General features: G+C 40.4%; 1 protein-coding gene across 1 annotated transcript in view; it reads right to left on the bottom strand.

Moving 5' to 3' along the window:
* LOC122807828 (stimulated by retinoic acid gene 6 protein-like) overlaps window positions 1-19,061 on the bottom strand; it is a gene marked incomplete in the record, with an annotated part of 2,062,125 nt that overhangs the window by 1,630,875 nt on the left and 412,189 nt on the right. Inside the window, 1 exon segment of the mRNA XM_044078921.1 lies at window positions 5,909-6,002. Coding sequence (XP_043934856.1) covers window positions 5,909-6,002 — 94 coding nt within the window.

Here is a 19,061-nt window from a genome sequence, read left to right as displayed (position 1 = left end):
CACAACTATCACCCTGTGTAAATTGTGGAAGAAATTTACTGCCATTTATTGCTTCTGGGGTTCAGTTACTCCCTTCCCCATTACCTCCATGACCCTGGTGGAGAGTCAGCGTTTCCTTTTCATGTTGTCTCTGCCTCTCATTTCTTCAGCTTCCAGATGCTTCAGTGCCTGCTGATTCTAATTCCATTTGTTTCTGTTTCTCCTTTTCTTCAGCCTTCAAAGGCCACAGTTTTTCATTTTCTTCAGCATCTAAATGCCGCAGTCTCTCACTCTACTGACTCTATTTTCAAATGTTTGGCCTCCAGTTCAAGTCTCTAACTGCAGACAGATTTATAAGTTCTCTGAGGAGAAGTTGAACTGTCCATTGAGTTGTACATCCCCAAAGCCAGTCTGGTTGTCTTCCTGGTTGCTGGTCTGTGATGCAGCTTTGACTAAGGCTACAACCATTTCTGCTTTAGTCAGTTTAGCATGCACCAGTCCTTTGAATTGGCTCATCTTAGCCAACTCGATCCTTGCCAGCTTGTCATAATCCCCTGCTGATATCATTGTCTGCTCTCCATGACTAACCAACAAATAAATAAATAAATAAAACTATTGTGATATTAAACTCTGAATATTCACTGTGTGGCTGCTTGAGAGTACAAGCACCTTGTTTAGTGGCCACTGTTTACAGGCTACAGAAGTTCAATATCCACACCCCTGAATCCTAATATGTGATGTGGTGATCCCACCACTGCTATCCAATTAATATGTAATGTGGATATCCCACCACTGCCATCCAATTAATATGTGATGACCCACTACTGGACTAATAATCAAGGAGCCTCAATCCTCACCACTGGCACCAGTGAGGATGTACACTGGGAGGATAACAGGTGCACACAGTATTTCCAGATGCAGCTCTCTGTATCAAGTGCAATTTCCCTTAAGAGCACACAGAGACCACAGTCAGTCTATGGCTGGTTTCTCATTTTTTTCCTCCATACCCCCCAATAAGACTCCCCACTGGCACAGCTATAGAGTTGAGACCAAGCCAAGACCTCCAGCACCCTCTCTGTTGAACCAATGCACGTTTACACACACACACACACACACACACACACACACACACACACACACACACACACACACACACACACACACACACTCCTGGGAAAGGCTGGCACAGGTTTACTAGCTATTCCCCCTACTGCTCAAACTGTAAGGTAGGTTTCACTGCCACCGGGCACTCCTGCCAGCTACCCTAAGGCTCTTCCAAGGGTACCCAATATACTGAGTGATATTAATATTAATACAAATGGTAGTTTGTCCAAGAGCAAGACTATTAGGAGGGTCCCACACTGTGTCACCAAATAAATATGCAAGTACTCGCAAAACTTGAATATCTCTACACAGATCAGCCATAGTGAAAGGTTTAAATATATTTAATAATAAATAATAAAAGAACAAGGCAATACTAAATATATATTCACAGTGACATCAGAGTTCAAAACCACAGGAAATATTTAAAACAACATTGCAAAGTGAGTATCAATATCACTTTGGGTCTCTATTGAAAATAGGCCATTGGCCTACTAACCCTGTCCATCCATCCACATCCCATTTTCCCATTTTTACACATGGAATCAGTGTGTTACTTCAACAGTGACAATCAACTGGAGCCAAGGTTCAAACTGCTGGATAATAAATACAGTAATAAAAGTACTAGAAATCAGTGACTCCATAGTATAACACACAGACTCATTCCACACAGGGTTGGACAAAAACAGGTGACAGCTGCCTTTCCAGTGCCAGTGTCTCACCGGCCGTAATGACCCTTAATATGAACAAATATTGCCATGATATGATGTTGGTCCACAGAGTTATCAATAACCTGGTACGCAAAACCTTAAGGGAAATGCAGCATGACTTTTCTGAACTCTCCATGTATGATACAAGTCTAGGAAGACTACTCAGGTTTTGAGCCAAATCATGCCTTCACCAAGAATGATGCCAAAGTATGAAAAAAAGATAACTGATTTGAACAATTGGCTTTTGGTAACAGATGTCATTAAAGACAGATACAGTATGTGTCAACACAGGATGAACTGCTGTGCAGACCCACTTGCTTTGTCAAGGGAGGCCTGTACCTCTCATTCCAAGGCCTCAGCATACTCTGGGTAAACCCTTTGCTGCAATTGTAGTCTATTTTGAGGCAGAGACCGGCTAATGGATCTTCCAGCCTTAAAAAAAACAAAACATAAAGCACCAAACAATATTAATAATGCGCTGCTCAGTGCTATAAGTCTGAATAACAGATGGCTTGATCTTGAAGCCTCCTGCATTTGGATCACATTTATATGTGTATTATTGCTGAAACCTTGCTTAAGAGTATAGAAAGCCTCATCCCAATACAAGGGGTTTGTACCTACCATGCCAATAGACCTAATGGAAACTCTGGTGGATTATCCATAACTGTTAAAGACCACATTGCTTAAGACAGATTCCCAGAGACCCCCAAACCAAATTTACCCTAAATATAGCTATATTTTGGATCATAGCAAGTTGACGACCCCCCTTGATGAACCCTGAAAACCATGCCCATTTCTTAACATTCTATGAATTTCATGTAGACAACAATTCAATCATCCTGGGAGACTTTAGCTATCAATTGTTAAATTTGGAAACCTATACACCAATCAAATAGGCAGAGATCCCACTAGAGATCATAATGTTCTTCACCTGGTTCTTACAAATGTAGCAGCATTATGTACTGTCCCATAGGATTTCCACAGTCAAGTCTGACCAGAGATAGGTAACCTTCTCTAACAAAATCCCTAAACCAGATGAGGCAAATATCACAATATTCAAAGACATCATAAGTACACATGTTCTACAATTATGTGATGAAATCTCCAAGTTCAAATATAACTACCAATAAAAATGTAGACATGCAATTGGCTAGGCTTAAAATGGCTCACAAGGGCAGTTAATCTAGTATTAATCTATGAGCCTATGAAAACTAAGGCTTCCTGTAAATTTAGACTAGTATCTAAAGCTAATGAAACAAAAAGGCAAAGAAAACCACTCCAAGTCCATTGTCCAACAAGTAAGGTTAGCGCTTTTGTTTACTAAAATAAGCAAACTTCATCAGACAAGTCAGAACCATTAATTACAGCTTTATATACCTCTGAAATACTTACATCATTCAATTAACAACAACCTGCCCACAATTAAAGGTACAATATCCCCATACAACATAAACCACTATATTACCCTAACAATATTCATATAAAAAGGAAAAAAGGAGAAACAAAAAACACCATATATGAAACTAAAATTGAAGCATATATAAATATTTGTTTGTAAAAATCTGAAAATATAAATTTGTGGCAGAGCAGGTTAGGGAGTGTGTGTGTGTGTGTGTGTGTGTGTGTGTGTGTGTGTGTGTGTGTGTGTGTGTGTGTGTGTTAGGTTGGTTAACTCATTCAGGCCCAAACCCTGTACCTTGCTTACTGGATACTAGAGCCTGAATCCTCTACACCAACTAACAAACTATTAGTAGCAGGTATATTTTCAAGGACTGTTGAGTTTTAATGAATTTTCCAAGAATGTTGAGTTTCTGTGCATTTCCAGGGAATGAGTTTCAAGGGATGAGAAGTTTACTGTTGCTCATGCTGTCCGTTTAAAATGGGCATCATCAGTGCTTGTGCAGTCACATCTGAAAGGAGCGTTAGAACAACAGGTAACATACTTGTCTAGTGCAGAAGGTTGACGGTTCTACTCCCACACCATGGTGATGGAATGCTAATATTGCAGTGCCCTTTAAAGGGGGATGGGGTGCTGCGCTCCTGTGTGTGTCCTCCTTTGGATGACATGTCTAGTAACTATGAACTTGTTGGCAGTTTGACAGCCATTCCTTATTGCAATATTACCAGCTTACCAATTTTTTTAAATGTAATATGGGCAATTTATTCTTCAAGGGCAGTAGGAATTGAATTTGTACAAGAAACATACAGAAGTCTGAGTGGCCTTTGTGGTTGATATCTTCTGTAATGGGTAGTTCTGTCATTATTGGTTCATATGGTTTGTTTCATTGCTTACTGCAAAAATGTTCAGACATATAACAAGTGGTGCTGTATTATACAAGGAATATAACTTAATACAATCAAAGAACACGTGCATGTATGAATAATCCTAAAAATATATGCAAGAGGCCTATGGTTTGAAAACAGCCCACAGGTAAACTTAATCCATTCAATGGAAACATGCATTTTCTCTGAATGTGGGGTTCAACGCCATTTCACTGAATGTGAGTTTCAAGGGCATAGAAGCTTACTGTACATGCTGTCTGCTTTCATTGTGAGACTGTTGTTTTATTTGGCAAATGGCTATCAGTGTTTGGGCTATACAATTTGAAATTAAGGTTTTAAATCTGTGTAATCACTGTAGAATCTTAACATTTTAAATAGTAAACATATTATCCACAAAGGCCCATTTAGTCAAGGCTGTGATTTTCCCACTACTGACTTATGGCTGTGGGAGCTGGATGGTAATTAAAGTTGTACACCAGAAATGTGTTTGAAATGTGTTTTTGGGAAAACATTAGAGAATTCCTAGTCAATTTTTAACAAAATAAATGCAAAGTGTTCATTTGAAAGTCTAATAATTAAACTCTAGCTGTAATACTTGTCTTCATAATGCTGTGACAGGATTTACTACAGCAGACATCGAAGACATCGATGCTGAGATATATCAAAGATAACAAAGAGTGGCATTACCAAAGTAATTAAAATGAATTCGCAAGAACCTGGAATACAGTGTTGTTTATAGACAGGTGTGATATATACTGTGATACTTGAGGTCAGAGTCAACTAAATGACTAGGCATCAAAATGTGAGCATAATACTGTGGTACTACAGAATTGTGGTACTATAGTATAGATATTAGTGTAACACTGACTGTGTATCTAGGAATAACACTGCAATACTGAACAGAGAAGTAAGATCCGACTGCAAACCTGACTCCATATGTAAGAAAATTACTGCCATTGTACTATCTAATCACAACAGGTATCGAGAAAATTTAAAAAATACTGGAAAACATTTTCAAAAAAAAAAAGGCCATTCTACAATATGAATCTTATTTAACATTACAAAAAAATGCAACAATCATCAATATATTCATCAGGGCACCCAGTTCAGTATGTACATAATACATTCTCTACTTTTTTATCTCTTGAAAATACCAATACAGAAGAGAAAAAAAGTTTTCACTTCAAGTACAGTTGATCAGATAATATTGATTCAGCAACTAATATAAACCACTTCAACAGAGAGTTTACAAATTAAACAAACGTGTTACTTCCACTTAAAGCTCATATAAACTAATATAATGGAAGGACATTTATTTAAACTAAAATGTAATATATACTAAAAATGGTACACACCTGTATGTGATGACAGTGCAGTACTGGGTGAGTATGTGAAGGTATTACTGTAACATTGAGTATGTATATATATATATATATATATATATATATATATATATATATATATATATATATATATACACACACACACACACACACACACACACACACACACACACACACACACACACACACAGATACATATGAGGATAACCTGGTATCTTTTGTGAACTTTTGTACTGTGATATGATCTGCTGATCATATCAAGCTATACAACGTGTTTTCTTGTCATGACAATATGCATAAATTCTCTAGCTTTTATCAGGACGATACCAAGACATGCATGTGATGGCTGTTTAATATCTTTTCCTCAGAAAGCATACAGTAAAACAGAGGAAACTAAAAACCACACATATAACCATGTTAGAAGTAATGCCTTAGTGAGAAATGAACCATGGTAATAGCACACTGCGTACGTTTGTGTTGAGTCGTACTTACTGATGGAATGAGAAAAAAATGAAAATAATCTTCTGAAAGTGGGCTTTTGCATGTAGTTGTTGAATTGTCTGCTACAGTTTCATTAGATGAATCCCTGGAAAGAAAGTAACAGAAATAGAAGGTTACATATGAAATAGAAGGTTACATATGAAATACAATGTTACATATGAAATACAATGTTACATATCAAATACAAGGTTACATATCAAATACAAGGTTGAAAGTTCAACTGCTGAATCCTACACTAAGGCACTGTACGAGCACATCCACTCATGCATGAATCGTGCCATCCCAAATCAAACCAAAATGCTCTCATCCAAAAAAAGGAAGCCAATCTGGTGGTCCCCTGCCATAAACAAACTTTACAACAAAAGGAAGAAACTTTTGCAGAAAAGAGGAAAATCCCAGGATGCAAAAAACTCCCTTACTAGTCTCAGTAAGAAACTGAGATGCCTCATAAAATCCTCCAAAGCTAGTTACGAAAATAAAATTACCAAAGATTCCAAAGACAACCACAAAGCATTCTATAACTATGTCAAGAATCTAAATGGCAATGCTCAGATCTGCTCTGAGCTAAAACAGAATGGCATTAAATATACTGATCCAAAGGATATTGCCAATATCCTGGCAGATCGATTCAGTGACAACTTCACCCCCCTCTCACCCCCTAAATGGCCCATCTCAATACCGGAAGATTGCCAAATTCCAGTAATAATGGCCACACAGGTACAAAACGCACTCTAAAGCCAAGAATACAGCATCCATGGGACCAGATGACATCCAGGGCTGTGTACTACATGAACTACAATATGAACTGGCACCTCACCTAAGTGTCATGTTTAATCATAGCCTCACCTCAGGTTTCGTGCCCACTGAGTGGCGCAGAGCTACAGTTATCCCAATCCACAAGGGGGGATCCACCTTGGATCCCAGAAACTACTGTCCCATCAGTCTGACAAGCATTATCTGCAAGGCCATGGAGCATATTATCATGGAACTTATAAACAAAGACATTGGCAACCTTCAAACACTGGACCCCACCCAGTTTGGGTTTGTGAAGGGACGATCTTGTCTCCTGAACCTGATTGACTTCTTTGACTCAGTCTCCAGAGCCATGGACAAGGGTAAGGTGGTCCACACAGCCTATCTAGACCTTGCCAAGGCCTTTGACACCATCCCCCACTCTGGAATCATAGATAAACTTACTAAGTTGGGCATTAATCCCTATGTCACCCAATGGGTTGCTAAATGGCTTACTGATAGAATCCACACTGTAAAAGTAGCCGACTCCAAATCCAGCTCCAGACAAGTGACAAGTGGAGTACCTCAGGGTTCAGTCCTGGGGCCGCTCTTGTTTGGCATCTACTTCTCTGAAGTACAGGTCAACACTAAGGGACTCTGGCTAACAAAGTGCAGATGACTGCAAACTGGGAGCCATTATTGAATCCCCAAATGATGTGGATACTCTACAAAAGGGCCTTACAGAAACAGATGCTTGGTGCCAGAGCCATGGGCTCAAGCTCAATGCCAAGAAATGTATTGTTATCCCCTTTGGGAAAAACATGTATCCATGAATTACCATATAGGTGGCAGTACACTAAACACAGAAAGTGTGATAAGAGACTTAGGGACACAGGTGGACAGTGGTCTCACCTTCGATAACCACATCGCCAGAACAGTCAGGAAATCCTTCTATGTGGCACACCTCATCACAAAGGGATTTTCATCCAGAAAAAAGGAGGTCATTGTCCCACTGTACTCATCCCTCATTAGACCCATTATAGAATACAACGCCCCATTTGGTATGTACCTCTCAAGACATCTGCAACAACTGGAAAGGCCTCAGAAATACCTCACTAAAAGAATCACAGGCCTAAAGCAGATGCCCTACGCTGACCACCTTAAAAAACTCCAGCTATACTCTGTTGCATATCGTCTACTCAGAGGCGATCTCTGCTTAACATACAAGGCCATGTCAAACCCAGAGCTATTGGACATGCTACACTTAAAGAAATCCCAATCCCTCAGAGCTACACACTCCAGGGATCTAAACCTTGTCATCACAATAAACAAAACATGCTGGAGGGATAGGTTCCTAACCCAGAGACTCCCCAGACTCTGGAATAGATTGCCCATACATGTCAAGCAGAGTGCCTCTTTGGACCTCTTCAAGAGGAACCTTGACGATTGGATGGGAGAAAGGAAATTCAGCCCAGGGATCACGTCAGTCGCCCTGCTAGACAGGGGTCCAGGAAAGTAAATAATGTGGGAAGAAATAGCCAGGGAATTGTTATGGCTAGGCTTGTATAGGCCCTAGGGCTGATAGCCTAGTACCAACCTATGAACCTATATCAAATAGGTTACATATCAAATACAAGGTTACATATGAAATACAAGGTTACATATCAAATACAATGTTACATATGAAATACAAGGTTACATATCAAATACAAGGTTACATATCAAGGTTACATATGAAATACAAGGTTACATATGAAATCTTAACTCTTTCTGTCCTTAGTTAAATAGATAGTTAAATTAGATAAACAGAATAAATAATTAATATAAAAATATTAGTAATTATTAATGATAATTCTTACACATCCTGGGTTAATGGTTAATAATTGCTAATATTTTTACATTAATATAATTATTTATTTATTCTGTTTATGTACACACACATTTAAGCATATATTTTATATTTTTCTACATAGCTGAATAGAAAATGATGTGTTCTATATATCATTTTAAAGAAAGTTCATTAGTTTGTGTCATGTCATGTGTGGGTTCTTTTTGAGAGCCTGGCATTGTATTTAGATAGTAGTATTAAGTCTATTTAAACAGCTGTGGTGTTGCAGTGGTTAGCATTGTTGCCCTACAGCAGGTGGTTCTCCAGCTCGATTCTTGGCTAGAACGCCTTCTGTGCGGAGTCTGCATGCCCTTCCCTGTGGTTGAGTGAGTTTTAGAGACATACAGGTGGGAGATTGTGCAGGAAATTCAACACCATAAAAAAATCCACTGCTAATCAATCTGTGGATCAGTCATCTGCTATGGCACACCCTAACAGGATAAGCCAAGGGACATATTAACTCTTTTTAAATACATTTTTATACAGTGAGAAAGGATCTGTGAGGCTCAAAAGCTTTGCTTGTTTATCTGTGGAATAAACAATTTTATTTTTAGAACGTCAGATTCCTGACTTTGTGTTCATTGGATTTATACATATTTCTTTCTACTGGGATCCATTTAGCTGCCTTTGGAAGTTGTTGCTGTTATTTTGATATCTCTAAATCCATCTACACTACTAAAGAAGTATAAAAAGCAACCTTTTTTCTTTTAAAACTCATTTTTACAGTAGTGCATACAATAGATTATATATAAGGCTTAAAATAGAGTTTGTAATTCATAAGAAACACATTACATCTTAAATTATGTAAATAGCTGAAAGATATAAAACTATTCATGTTAGACCCATGTTCTCTAGGATTAAGAAACATTTGCTGCATTGCAGTAGACAATTTTACATAATAGGAGGACCATGTTCAGCTTGTGTGTGATACAGAGATGCACTCACCATGAGTGGCAAAGTCCAAGTACCAGGGCTGCTTGCAGTGTATTCTAATGGCTGTGTAACCAGATGGTAAAGAGTAACAGAGTATTAAAATAAGGAGCTCTGTGTATGCAAAGGAGGTGAACCAAGATGACAGAGTGATTCAGAAATGTATAAAGAGTATGACGTGCTGCTCTAAAACTAATGGTAATCACTGCAGCTTAGTCACTGTTTCCATGTATGAAAGTCATGAAAATGTGTTAGAGGGTTTCTGCAGCATTACTCAATGTGTATATGCTATATGATCTGGAAGGCTTAATGCCGAGGTGCTAGAGTGGTTTGTGTTTTTATAAAAGGATATATTACTGGCCTTTGTCATTTGGATAGGGTATGAGTTATAGCCTGGTAGTGCTGGGGTGCTCTCTGGAGCCTTAAACCAGGTTTTTGTTACTGCACAAATATCAATGTTCTCTATAATGAGGAGTGTCTTGAGTGCGTGCATTTTGAGGTTTAGACTTTTGGCGTTGAGTAGCATTACCCTCAATTTTTTGTTACTTGTGCTATTTACGGTGGTGGGTTTGTCTTTTGAGCCTTGCCTAAAAAGGCACTATGGGGGTGGCAAGAGCCTTTGCCAGTATTTGAAAGCCTAAGGGTGACAGGTGAAAGCCATATCTTGTGAAGCAATGTGGCTTGTCGAGCATGTCATCCCAGGCAAACAGATACTGGACCCCCTTTGCATGACACCAGAAACTTAGCCAATTGTTGAAGTTGATCAATTTTTCTTTATACTGTGGCATCATTCTTGGTGAGGGCAGGATGCTACTCAGGGTCAGGGTCATACTTGCCTGGGCTACATGATCAGAGTGCTCTTCCGTGTCTCTTTTCATTTAATCCAGGGAGGTACGTCTCAGGTTATTCACACCAACATGTACAATGACAGTCATATTTGTACTTGTTCTGGAGTAACCTGAGTGCTTGTGTTATGTGGCAGATCCTGGTGCCTGACAGGCAGGTAACTGTAACCTTCTCCTTGTCCAGCCTAGTTAGTGGGACATCAATGTGCCTGACTATAGAGTCACCTATCACTATTGTGTTGGGTATGTTATTTTGCATTAAGGGCTGTGATTGCGTGGCACACTGATGATGTGAAGTATGTGTTTTATAGTTGGTGATGGGTTGTGGAGATTGCTTGGATGTCTGCTTTGGAGGTCTCTGCTGCTTTTGCAGATTTTTATTTAGAGCCTCCGATTACATTGTCATGTATTTATGTGTGTTATTTGCCTGTGTTGGTTTGTTAGGTCTATGTGAGACTGGTGGTGTGTTGCAAGTATTACCCTTCTCCTCTTGACAGTCAGCTACAGTCTGGCATTGAGAGAGCTTTGCCTCCAGTCTGGCTGTATAATTGCAGCTCTTGCATATATTAGTGTTTGGTGGTAGGAGGAGAAGAGTTGTCTGAGTACATGAGGCAGTTATAACATTGCCTCAAAATGCCCAGATTCACCAATTGGACTGGAGAGTGCACTGGAAACTGCCCTTTGGACATACCTGAACAGGTAGAGTGAGATGTTTTTCTGATTGACTGGTGGGGACAAATAGAGAGCCTTGTCCTTCTGGACAGGATAAGGGGGGGGCTAGTGCTAGGGGTATTTAGTGCTTTCTATGAGATTTATGCAAGTGCTGGGCTGTAAAATAAATGGTTTGAGTGCTAAAGTTGAAGGTTTGCTAGTTAAGGGAAAAACTAAAGAGTAGACTTTGTGGAGTCAGGAATAGTTTAACCCTAGCTAACTGGCACTGCTCGGAGAGCAAAACCATGCAAATGCGGTTTTTATATCAGGAAGATTAAAGAGATAGAAATTAGCCCAAAATGGCCAATAAAACTACAGTTTCTGGGCATGTCAAAAGCTTTTGAGAGGCTGAGGAAAAGGCAAGATACCAGCAGATTTTTCTCCCAAGCTTCGGCAGCACTGTGAGTGAAGGATATGAGGACTGTTGATGTGTTATGAGATGCACTAAAGCCATGTTCAATGGGGGTTAGAGGATTTTCATTGATTAGGTAGTTTAGAAGCTGGCTGGGAATACATTTTTCCAGGAATTTGGATAGTGGAGATAGGATGGTGATGGGTCTGTAGTTGGATGGATCAGTGGAGCTACCTCCTTTGTGAAGTGGAATGATACAGAAAAATGTCCGGATGTCTGAATGGTGGATTCTTGGATAGATTATTGGTTTATTAGGGTAGAGACAGGGTAGACTATAGAATGAACCTCCAGTTTAAGAAAGATGGGGGGTTATCAAAATAGGGAGAACAGGGTTTCAGTTTTTGTAGGAGAGACCTGATGTAAGCTGTGGAGACAGGGCTGAGACAAAGCATAGGTGTTACATGGAGAGGATCATCGTGGAGCTCATAAACAAAGACATCAGGGACCTACAGACACTAGATCCCACCCAATTCGGCTTTGTCAAGGGCAGATCCTGCCTTTTGAACCTGGTTGACTTCTTTGAAACAGTCACCAAAGCCATAGATGAAGGGAAGATAGTCCATACAGCCTATCTAGACCTAGCAAAGACATTTGACACAATACCCCACACGGGCATCATAGATAAGCTATCCAGCTTAAATATAAACGCCTATGTCACAATATGGGTCGCAAACTGGCTCAAAGACAGAACCCACAGAGTGAGAGTTGCTGGAGCCATGTCAGACTCAAAACCAGTCACAAGTGGTGTCCCACAAGGTTCTGTCCTGGGACCTCTCTTGCTCGGTATTTACTTTTCTGAGGTACAGGCCAACGTGGGAGGACTATGGCTCACCAAGTTCGCAGATGACTGCAAACTAGGTGCCATAATCGACTCTCCAGCTGACACAAACATCCTTCAAAAAGGTCTCACAGGGACGGATAACTGGTGCCAGAGCCATGGTCTAAAGCTAAATGCCAAAAAGTGTATAGTCATACCCTTTGGCAAAAACAATGTGCCCACAAACTACCACATAGGTGGTAAACCATTAAGTACAGAGAAAGTAATTAGGGATCTGGGGACCCAAGTTGATAGCAATCTCTCCTTTGACAACCACATTGCCAAAGTGGTTAGGAAGACCTTCTACATGGCCCACCTCATCATGAAAGGATTCACATCTAGATCAAGAGAGGTAATTGTGCCCCTTTATTCATCCCTCATCAGGCCCATCATAGAATACAATGCCCCTTTTGGGATGTACCTTACCCAACACCTGCAGCAATTAAAAAGACCCCAAAAGTACCTCACCAAGAGGATCAAGGGACTCAAACAGATGCCATATGCTGCTCGGTTAAAAAAAACTCCAGCTCTACTCAGTTGCATACCGCCTACTTCAAGGCGATCTATGCCTGACATATAAAGTTATGTCCAATCCAGAATTAATGGACATGCTCCACCTCAGTAAATCTAAATCCCTTAGAGCTACACACTCGAGGGACTTGAAACTCAGCACAGAAATAAATATGACTTGCTGGAGGGAATTATTCATAACCCAGAGGCTCCCTTCGCTCTGGAATAGAATTCCAGTTCATGTTAGGCAGAGCACCTCACTGAATCTCTTCAAGAAGAATCTTGATGAGTGGATGGGGGATCGTAGGTTTGTCCCGGGGATTACTTCCGTGTCACTATTAGACAGAGGCACAGTAAACTAAACTGTAAAAAGGGCACAGTATACTCAAATCAAGGGTTGGCGTAAGAGGGCAGATAGCCTAGTATGAACCTATGAACCTATGTGCTGTGCCTGGTGTGAGAGGGGTTGTAGGTTTGGGAGGGTTGGGTAAGTTTTTGAATTGATTCAATGAAGTGGCTATTGAGTAAGGTGGCAGTTTCAAGAGGTGAATTATTAGGGATTGGGTTAGGGGTGGTGGGTTCACCAGGATGCAAAATTTTACTGCTGGTGTGACAGAATTTTTTCATGTAACATGGCATCATGGAACACCCCAAATGCTGTTGCATGGCATCATGGAACTCCCCAAATGCTGTAGTAGTACATTAACTATTACTAAGGATGCTGAACAATAAGGAATTAAAATGGATTTTGAGATTAAATTAATTTATTAAATCAATTCATATATATAAGTATTTTATCTTTCCCTTTTTGTACATAAAATATTGAGCTCTAACATATATATATTTATTTATTTATTTATCTACTTATTTGAAGATAAATCACATTTTATTGGTTTTGATGCTACATAGTTTTTTCACACTCTCATACATGAGTATCACTATGAATACTAGAGAGTAACTGCCTATAAATACTATTGCTTACTATAGCATTTGAGTTCTTCCTAAGCTTGTGCATTATTATTTAATCAATTGGCAAAGTGTATAATTCATTGTTTTAATTTTGCTGATTTGACTATTTGATAGATTACAAAGTTCTTTGTATTTTTGTAAGATGGCAGCAGATTTCGTTTTTAGCCATTGTTGCCAGTACTTGTCCCTTTCTTTCATGAGAAAGAGCGTGTCTTTTGTGAGCCAAGATGAGTAATTTGCTTTGATTCTCACCTTTCTTAGCGGCACTAAAGAAGCAGGGATATTTAGGAATGTATGATTAAAATGTAGGACGGCATCATAGAGGGGGAGGTGCTTTAGGTTGTTCCAGTTAAAGAAAGTGAGTTGGCTGTTAAATGTTACTGAGCTCAAGGAAGATAGGTTGGGACAGTCTGTACAGTGATGGGATTTAGGGATAGGGTAGGGGAGTGGAGTGAGCCCGAGTGTAGTGAGGGTGAACGGAGTGGGTTGGACCAGAAACAGCAGAGTGAACTCTCCTGTAAAAACACTCAGTAAGACAAGCACAGAGAATGAGCACATCAGAGTGAAATTCTATACAGTAGTGTGGAATTTCAGGTAGGCATGATATCATGACATAAGGGGATACTATGGTGGAGAGAAATGGGGAGGCAAGGAGTTTGTTGAGTAAGGAGTGTATGAGCTGCAATTAGGAAAGTAGTAACAGCTGAGGGAATTCCAGCCACTGAAGATGATTTAGGGCCAGACAATGATGTGATCTGTAAGGTAGGTTGCATGCAAATCTGACTATATTATTGTAGGTTTGCTCAAGTTTTGAAAGGAGGGTTGACTGAAGATAGGTAAAGATAGGGGAGTCATAGAGGAGACATGGAAGAAGATAGGTTTGGGCTAAGGGGGGCCTGGAGTTAGAAGCGAGGAATTTTTTATTTCACTAAAGACCACCGAGTTTCTGTTTAGTTTTTTGAAGCAGTGTTAAATATGGATGTCAAATTTTAGCTGGCCAACAATTATAGTACCAAGCAATTTAGTGTGAAGCTCTGCTTTCATCAGGTGTTATCTAGAGGAAAAATTAAAAAAGGTGGATTTATGTGGGAGAGAGGTTTGGGAAGAAATAGTAGGAGCTTAGTTTTTTTGGGGTTGCGTATGAGTTGGTGCTCTGTGAGCCATTTTTCTATGGATGAGAGAGAGTTTTGGAAGATGGAAAGAAATTTGGGTATGTTGTCTGTACAAGAGATGAGGGTAGAGTCATCAGGATATTGTATAAGGTAGGAGGTGGACAGATGATTGGTGAAGATACTGAAAAGGAGGGGGCCAAGGATTGAGCCTTGAGGGATGCCTGTTTTGGTAGGTAGGAAAGGGGAGCAGATAGATTGCCATCTGACAGACTGGAGTCTGTTTGAGAGGCAGCTTGAGAACCAGAGAATAGTGACGGGGGGAGGTTGAGATCAGCACGTTTGGTGAGTAGATTGGAATGGGGCACCCTGTCAAAAGCTTTTGAGGGACTGAGGAAAAGGCAAGATACCAGGACATTGTTGTTCCAAACTTTGGTAACAGTGCGAGTGAAGGATATGAGGGCTGCTGATGTGCTATAACATGACCTAAAGCCATGTTGAGTGGGGGTTAGAAGATTTTCATTGATTAGGTAGTTTAGAAGCTGGCTGTGAATATATTTTTCCAGGATTTTGGATAGTGGAGATAGGATGGCTTCGGGTCTGTAGTTGGATGGATCAGTGGAGCTTCCTTCTTTGTGAAGTGGAATGATATAGAAAGATTTCTTGTCTGGGATGGTGGATTCTTGGATAGATTGGCTTATTATGCTAGAGACAGGATAGGCTGTAGAATGAGCCTCCAGTTTAAGAAAGGGGGGGTATCAGTAGAAGGAGAACAGGGTTTAAGTTTTAGTCGGAGAGACATGATGTAAGCTATGAATACTGGATTAAGAGAGAAAGCATAGGTGTTACCTGTATTGTGCATGGCGTGAGAATGGTTGTATGTTTGGGAGGGTTGGGTAAGTTTTTGAATTGATTCGATAAAGTGGCTATTGAGTAAGCTGGCGGTTTCGAGGGATGAATTATTAGGGTAAGGGTTAGGGGTGCTGGGTTCACCAGGATGCAAAATTTTATTGATGGTGTGCCAGAATTTTTTTTTAGGATTAGACTTTTGGGAGAACTGGAGATTATGTAAGTATTTTTTGTTGTCTTTGATAGATTACAAAGTACTTTGTATACTTGTAAGATGGCAGCAGATTTAATTTTTAGCCATTGTTGCCAGTACTTGTCCCTTTCTTTCATGAGAAAGGTGGTGTCTTTGGTATGCCAAAATGAGTAATTTGCTTTGATTCTCACCTTTCTTAGGGGAGCTAAAGAGGCAAGGATATTTAGGAATGTATGATTACAATGTAGAACAGCATCATAGAGGGGGAGGTGTTTTAGGATGTTCCAGTTAATGAAAGTGAGTTGGCTGTTAAAAGTTGCTGAGCTGAAGGAAGTTAGCTTGGGACATTCTCTGTAATGGCGGGATTTGAAGGGAGAAACACTGGACTTGAGTAGGGAGATGGTTACTTAGGGAGTTAAGAAGGGTACTGGCATTATGGTGTAGGGTGGGGTCAGAGGTAAGAATCCAGTCTATGGTAGAATAGTTGGTATTGTTATTGCAGAAATGGGTAGGTGTTGTCATGGAGGTTCATATGCAGAGAGGGGGTGGTAGGGGATTGTTTTTGCCAATTGATATTGTCACCTAGCAGTAAGGTCTCAGAAGGGGTATTTCCCAGGGAACCAGGCTAGGAGAGATTCAGGGATAGGAATGTTATTTCCTGGTGGGATACAGATGGAGATGATGGAAAATTTATTTTGGGTGTTGAGGTGACAGTTTAGAATGAGTTGTTTGGCAGGATGAAAGTCGGGCCATGATATGGGCAGGGGGATAGGTTAAGGTGTGTCGCATTATGAAAGTCGGGCCATGATATGGGCAAGGGGATAGGTTAAGGTGTTTTGAGTACAGGATATCAACACTCCTATGTTTTTGGTAGTTCTATCCTGGTGATAAATGTTGTAGTGGTGAGGTAATATTTCTGAGTTACAGATATGTGGCTTTAACCAGGTTTCAGATAGGACTAGGATGAGGTGTGTGTGATGGGTGATCCAGGAGTGTCATTCAGTAACTTTGTTAGGTAGGCTCTGTATGTTGATGGCAAAGATAGAGAGATGTTTGGTAAGGATGGAGTTAGTAGTGGTTGGAATAAAAGGGCCTGGGTTGGGGTGGTTGTCTCCAGCTAATAGTATATTGTTTGCAAGTGAAGGAGTTGTAGTAAGTAGGTAGAAACAAAAAGATGTTTTTGTATTTGCAGGTTGAAGTGGTGAGAGGGAGAAGTTTTAATTTCATGAGGTGTGAGGAGGAGGAATTGAAGAGAGAGGGACAGATTAGGAAAGGCAAGAAGGGTTCCTTGTGGGATAGAGGAGATGTGGAGGTAGTGGATGGATAACAGTGATTAAGATTCGAGTGATAGAGGAGATGTGGAGGTAGCGGATGGAGAACAGTGATTAAGATTCGAGTGATAGAGGAGATGTGGAGGTAGTGGATGGAGAACAGTGATTAAGATCCGAGTGATAGAGGAGATGTGGAGATAGTGGATGGATAACAGTGATTAAGATTCGAGTGATAGAGGAGATGTGGAGGTAGTGGATGGAGAAGAGTGATTAAGATGGTGAGAGGAGATGTGGGTAGTGGATGGATACAGTGATTAAGATTCGGTGATAGAGGAGATGTGGAGGTGGATGGAGGTGATTAAGATTGTGGATGGAGAAAAGTGATTAAGATTCAGGTGATAGAGGAGATGTGGAGGTAGTGGATGGAGAACAGTGATTAAGATTCGAGTGATAGAGGAGATGTGCAGGTAGTGGATGGAGAAAAGTGATTAAGATTCGAGTGATAGAGGAGATGTGGAGGTAGTGGATGGATAACAGTGATTAAGATTCGAGTGATAGAGGAGATGTGGAGGTAGTGGATGGATAACAGTGATTAAGATTCGGTGATAGAGGAGATGTGGAGGTAGTGGATGGATAACAGTGATTAAGATTCGGTGATAGAGGAGATGTGGAGGTAGTGGATGGATAACAGTGATTAAGATTCCGGTGATAGAGGAGATGTGGAGGTAGTGGATGTGGATGGATAACAGTGATTAAGATTCGGTGATAGAGGAGATGTGGAGGTAGTGGATGGATAACAGTGATTAAGATTAGGTGATAGAGGAGATGTGGAGGTAGTGGATGGATAACAGTGATTAAGATTTGAGTGATAGAGGAGATGTGGAGGTAGTGGATGGATAACAGTGATTAAGATTCGAGTGATAGAGGAGATGTGGAGGTAGTGGATGGATAACAGTGATTAAGATTTCGGTGATAGAGGAGATGTGGAGGTAGTGGATGGATAACAGTGATTAAGATTCGAGTGATAGAGGAGATGTGGAGGTAGTGGATGGATAACAGTGATTAAGATTCGAGTGATAGAGGAGATGTGGAGGTAGTGGATGGATAACAGTGATTAAGATTCGAGTGATAGAGGAGATGTGGAGGCAGTGGACGGATAACAGTAATTAAGATTTGAGTGATAGAGGAGATGTGGAGGTAGTGGACGGATAACAGTGATTAAGATTCAAGTGATAGAGGAGATGTGGAGGTAGTGGATGGATAACAGTGATTAAGATTCGAGTGATAGAGGAGATGTGGAGGTAGTGGATGGAGAACAGTGATTAAGATTCGAGTGATAGAGGAGATGTGGAGGTAGGGGATGGAGAACAGTGATTAAGATTCGAGTGATAGAGGAGATGTGGAGGTAGTGGATGGAGAACAGTGATTAAGATTCGAGTGATAGAGTAGATGTGGAGGTAGGGGATGGAGAACAGTGATTAAGATTCGAGTGATAGAGGAGATGTGGAGGTAGTGGATGGAGAACAGTGATTAAGATTCGAGTGATAGAGGAGATGTGGAGGTAGTGGATGGAGAACAGTGATTAAGATTCGAGTGATAGAGGAGATGAAGAGGTAGTGGATGGAGAACAGTGATTAAGATTCGGTGATAGAGGAGATGTGGAGGTAGTGGATGGAGAAGAGTGATTAAGATTCGAGTGATAGAGGAGATGTGGAGGTAGTGGATGGAGAAGAGTGATTAAGATTAGGTGATAGAGGAGATGTGGAGGTAGTGGATGGAGAACAGTGATTAAGATTCGAGTGATAGAGGAGATGTGGAGGTAGTGGATGGAGAACAGTGATTAAGATTCGGATAGAGGAGATGTGGAGGTAGTGGATGGAACAGTGATTAAGATTGGTGATAGAGGAG

Source organism: Protopterus annectens, chromosome 7.part1 (genome assembly GCF_019279795.1).
Source record: "Protopterus annectens isolate FY-2018-M chromosome 7.part1, PAN1.0, whole genome shotgun sequence".
NCBI lineage: Eukaryota > Metazoa > Chordata > Ceratodontiformes > Protopteridae > Protopterus > Protopterus annectens.
The sequence above is the reverse complement of the archived record's forward strand: the minus strand, read 5'-3'. Positions and strand labels throughout refer to the sequence as shown.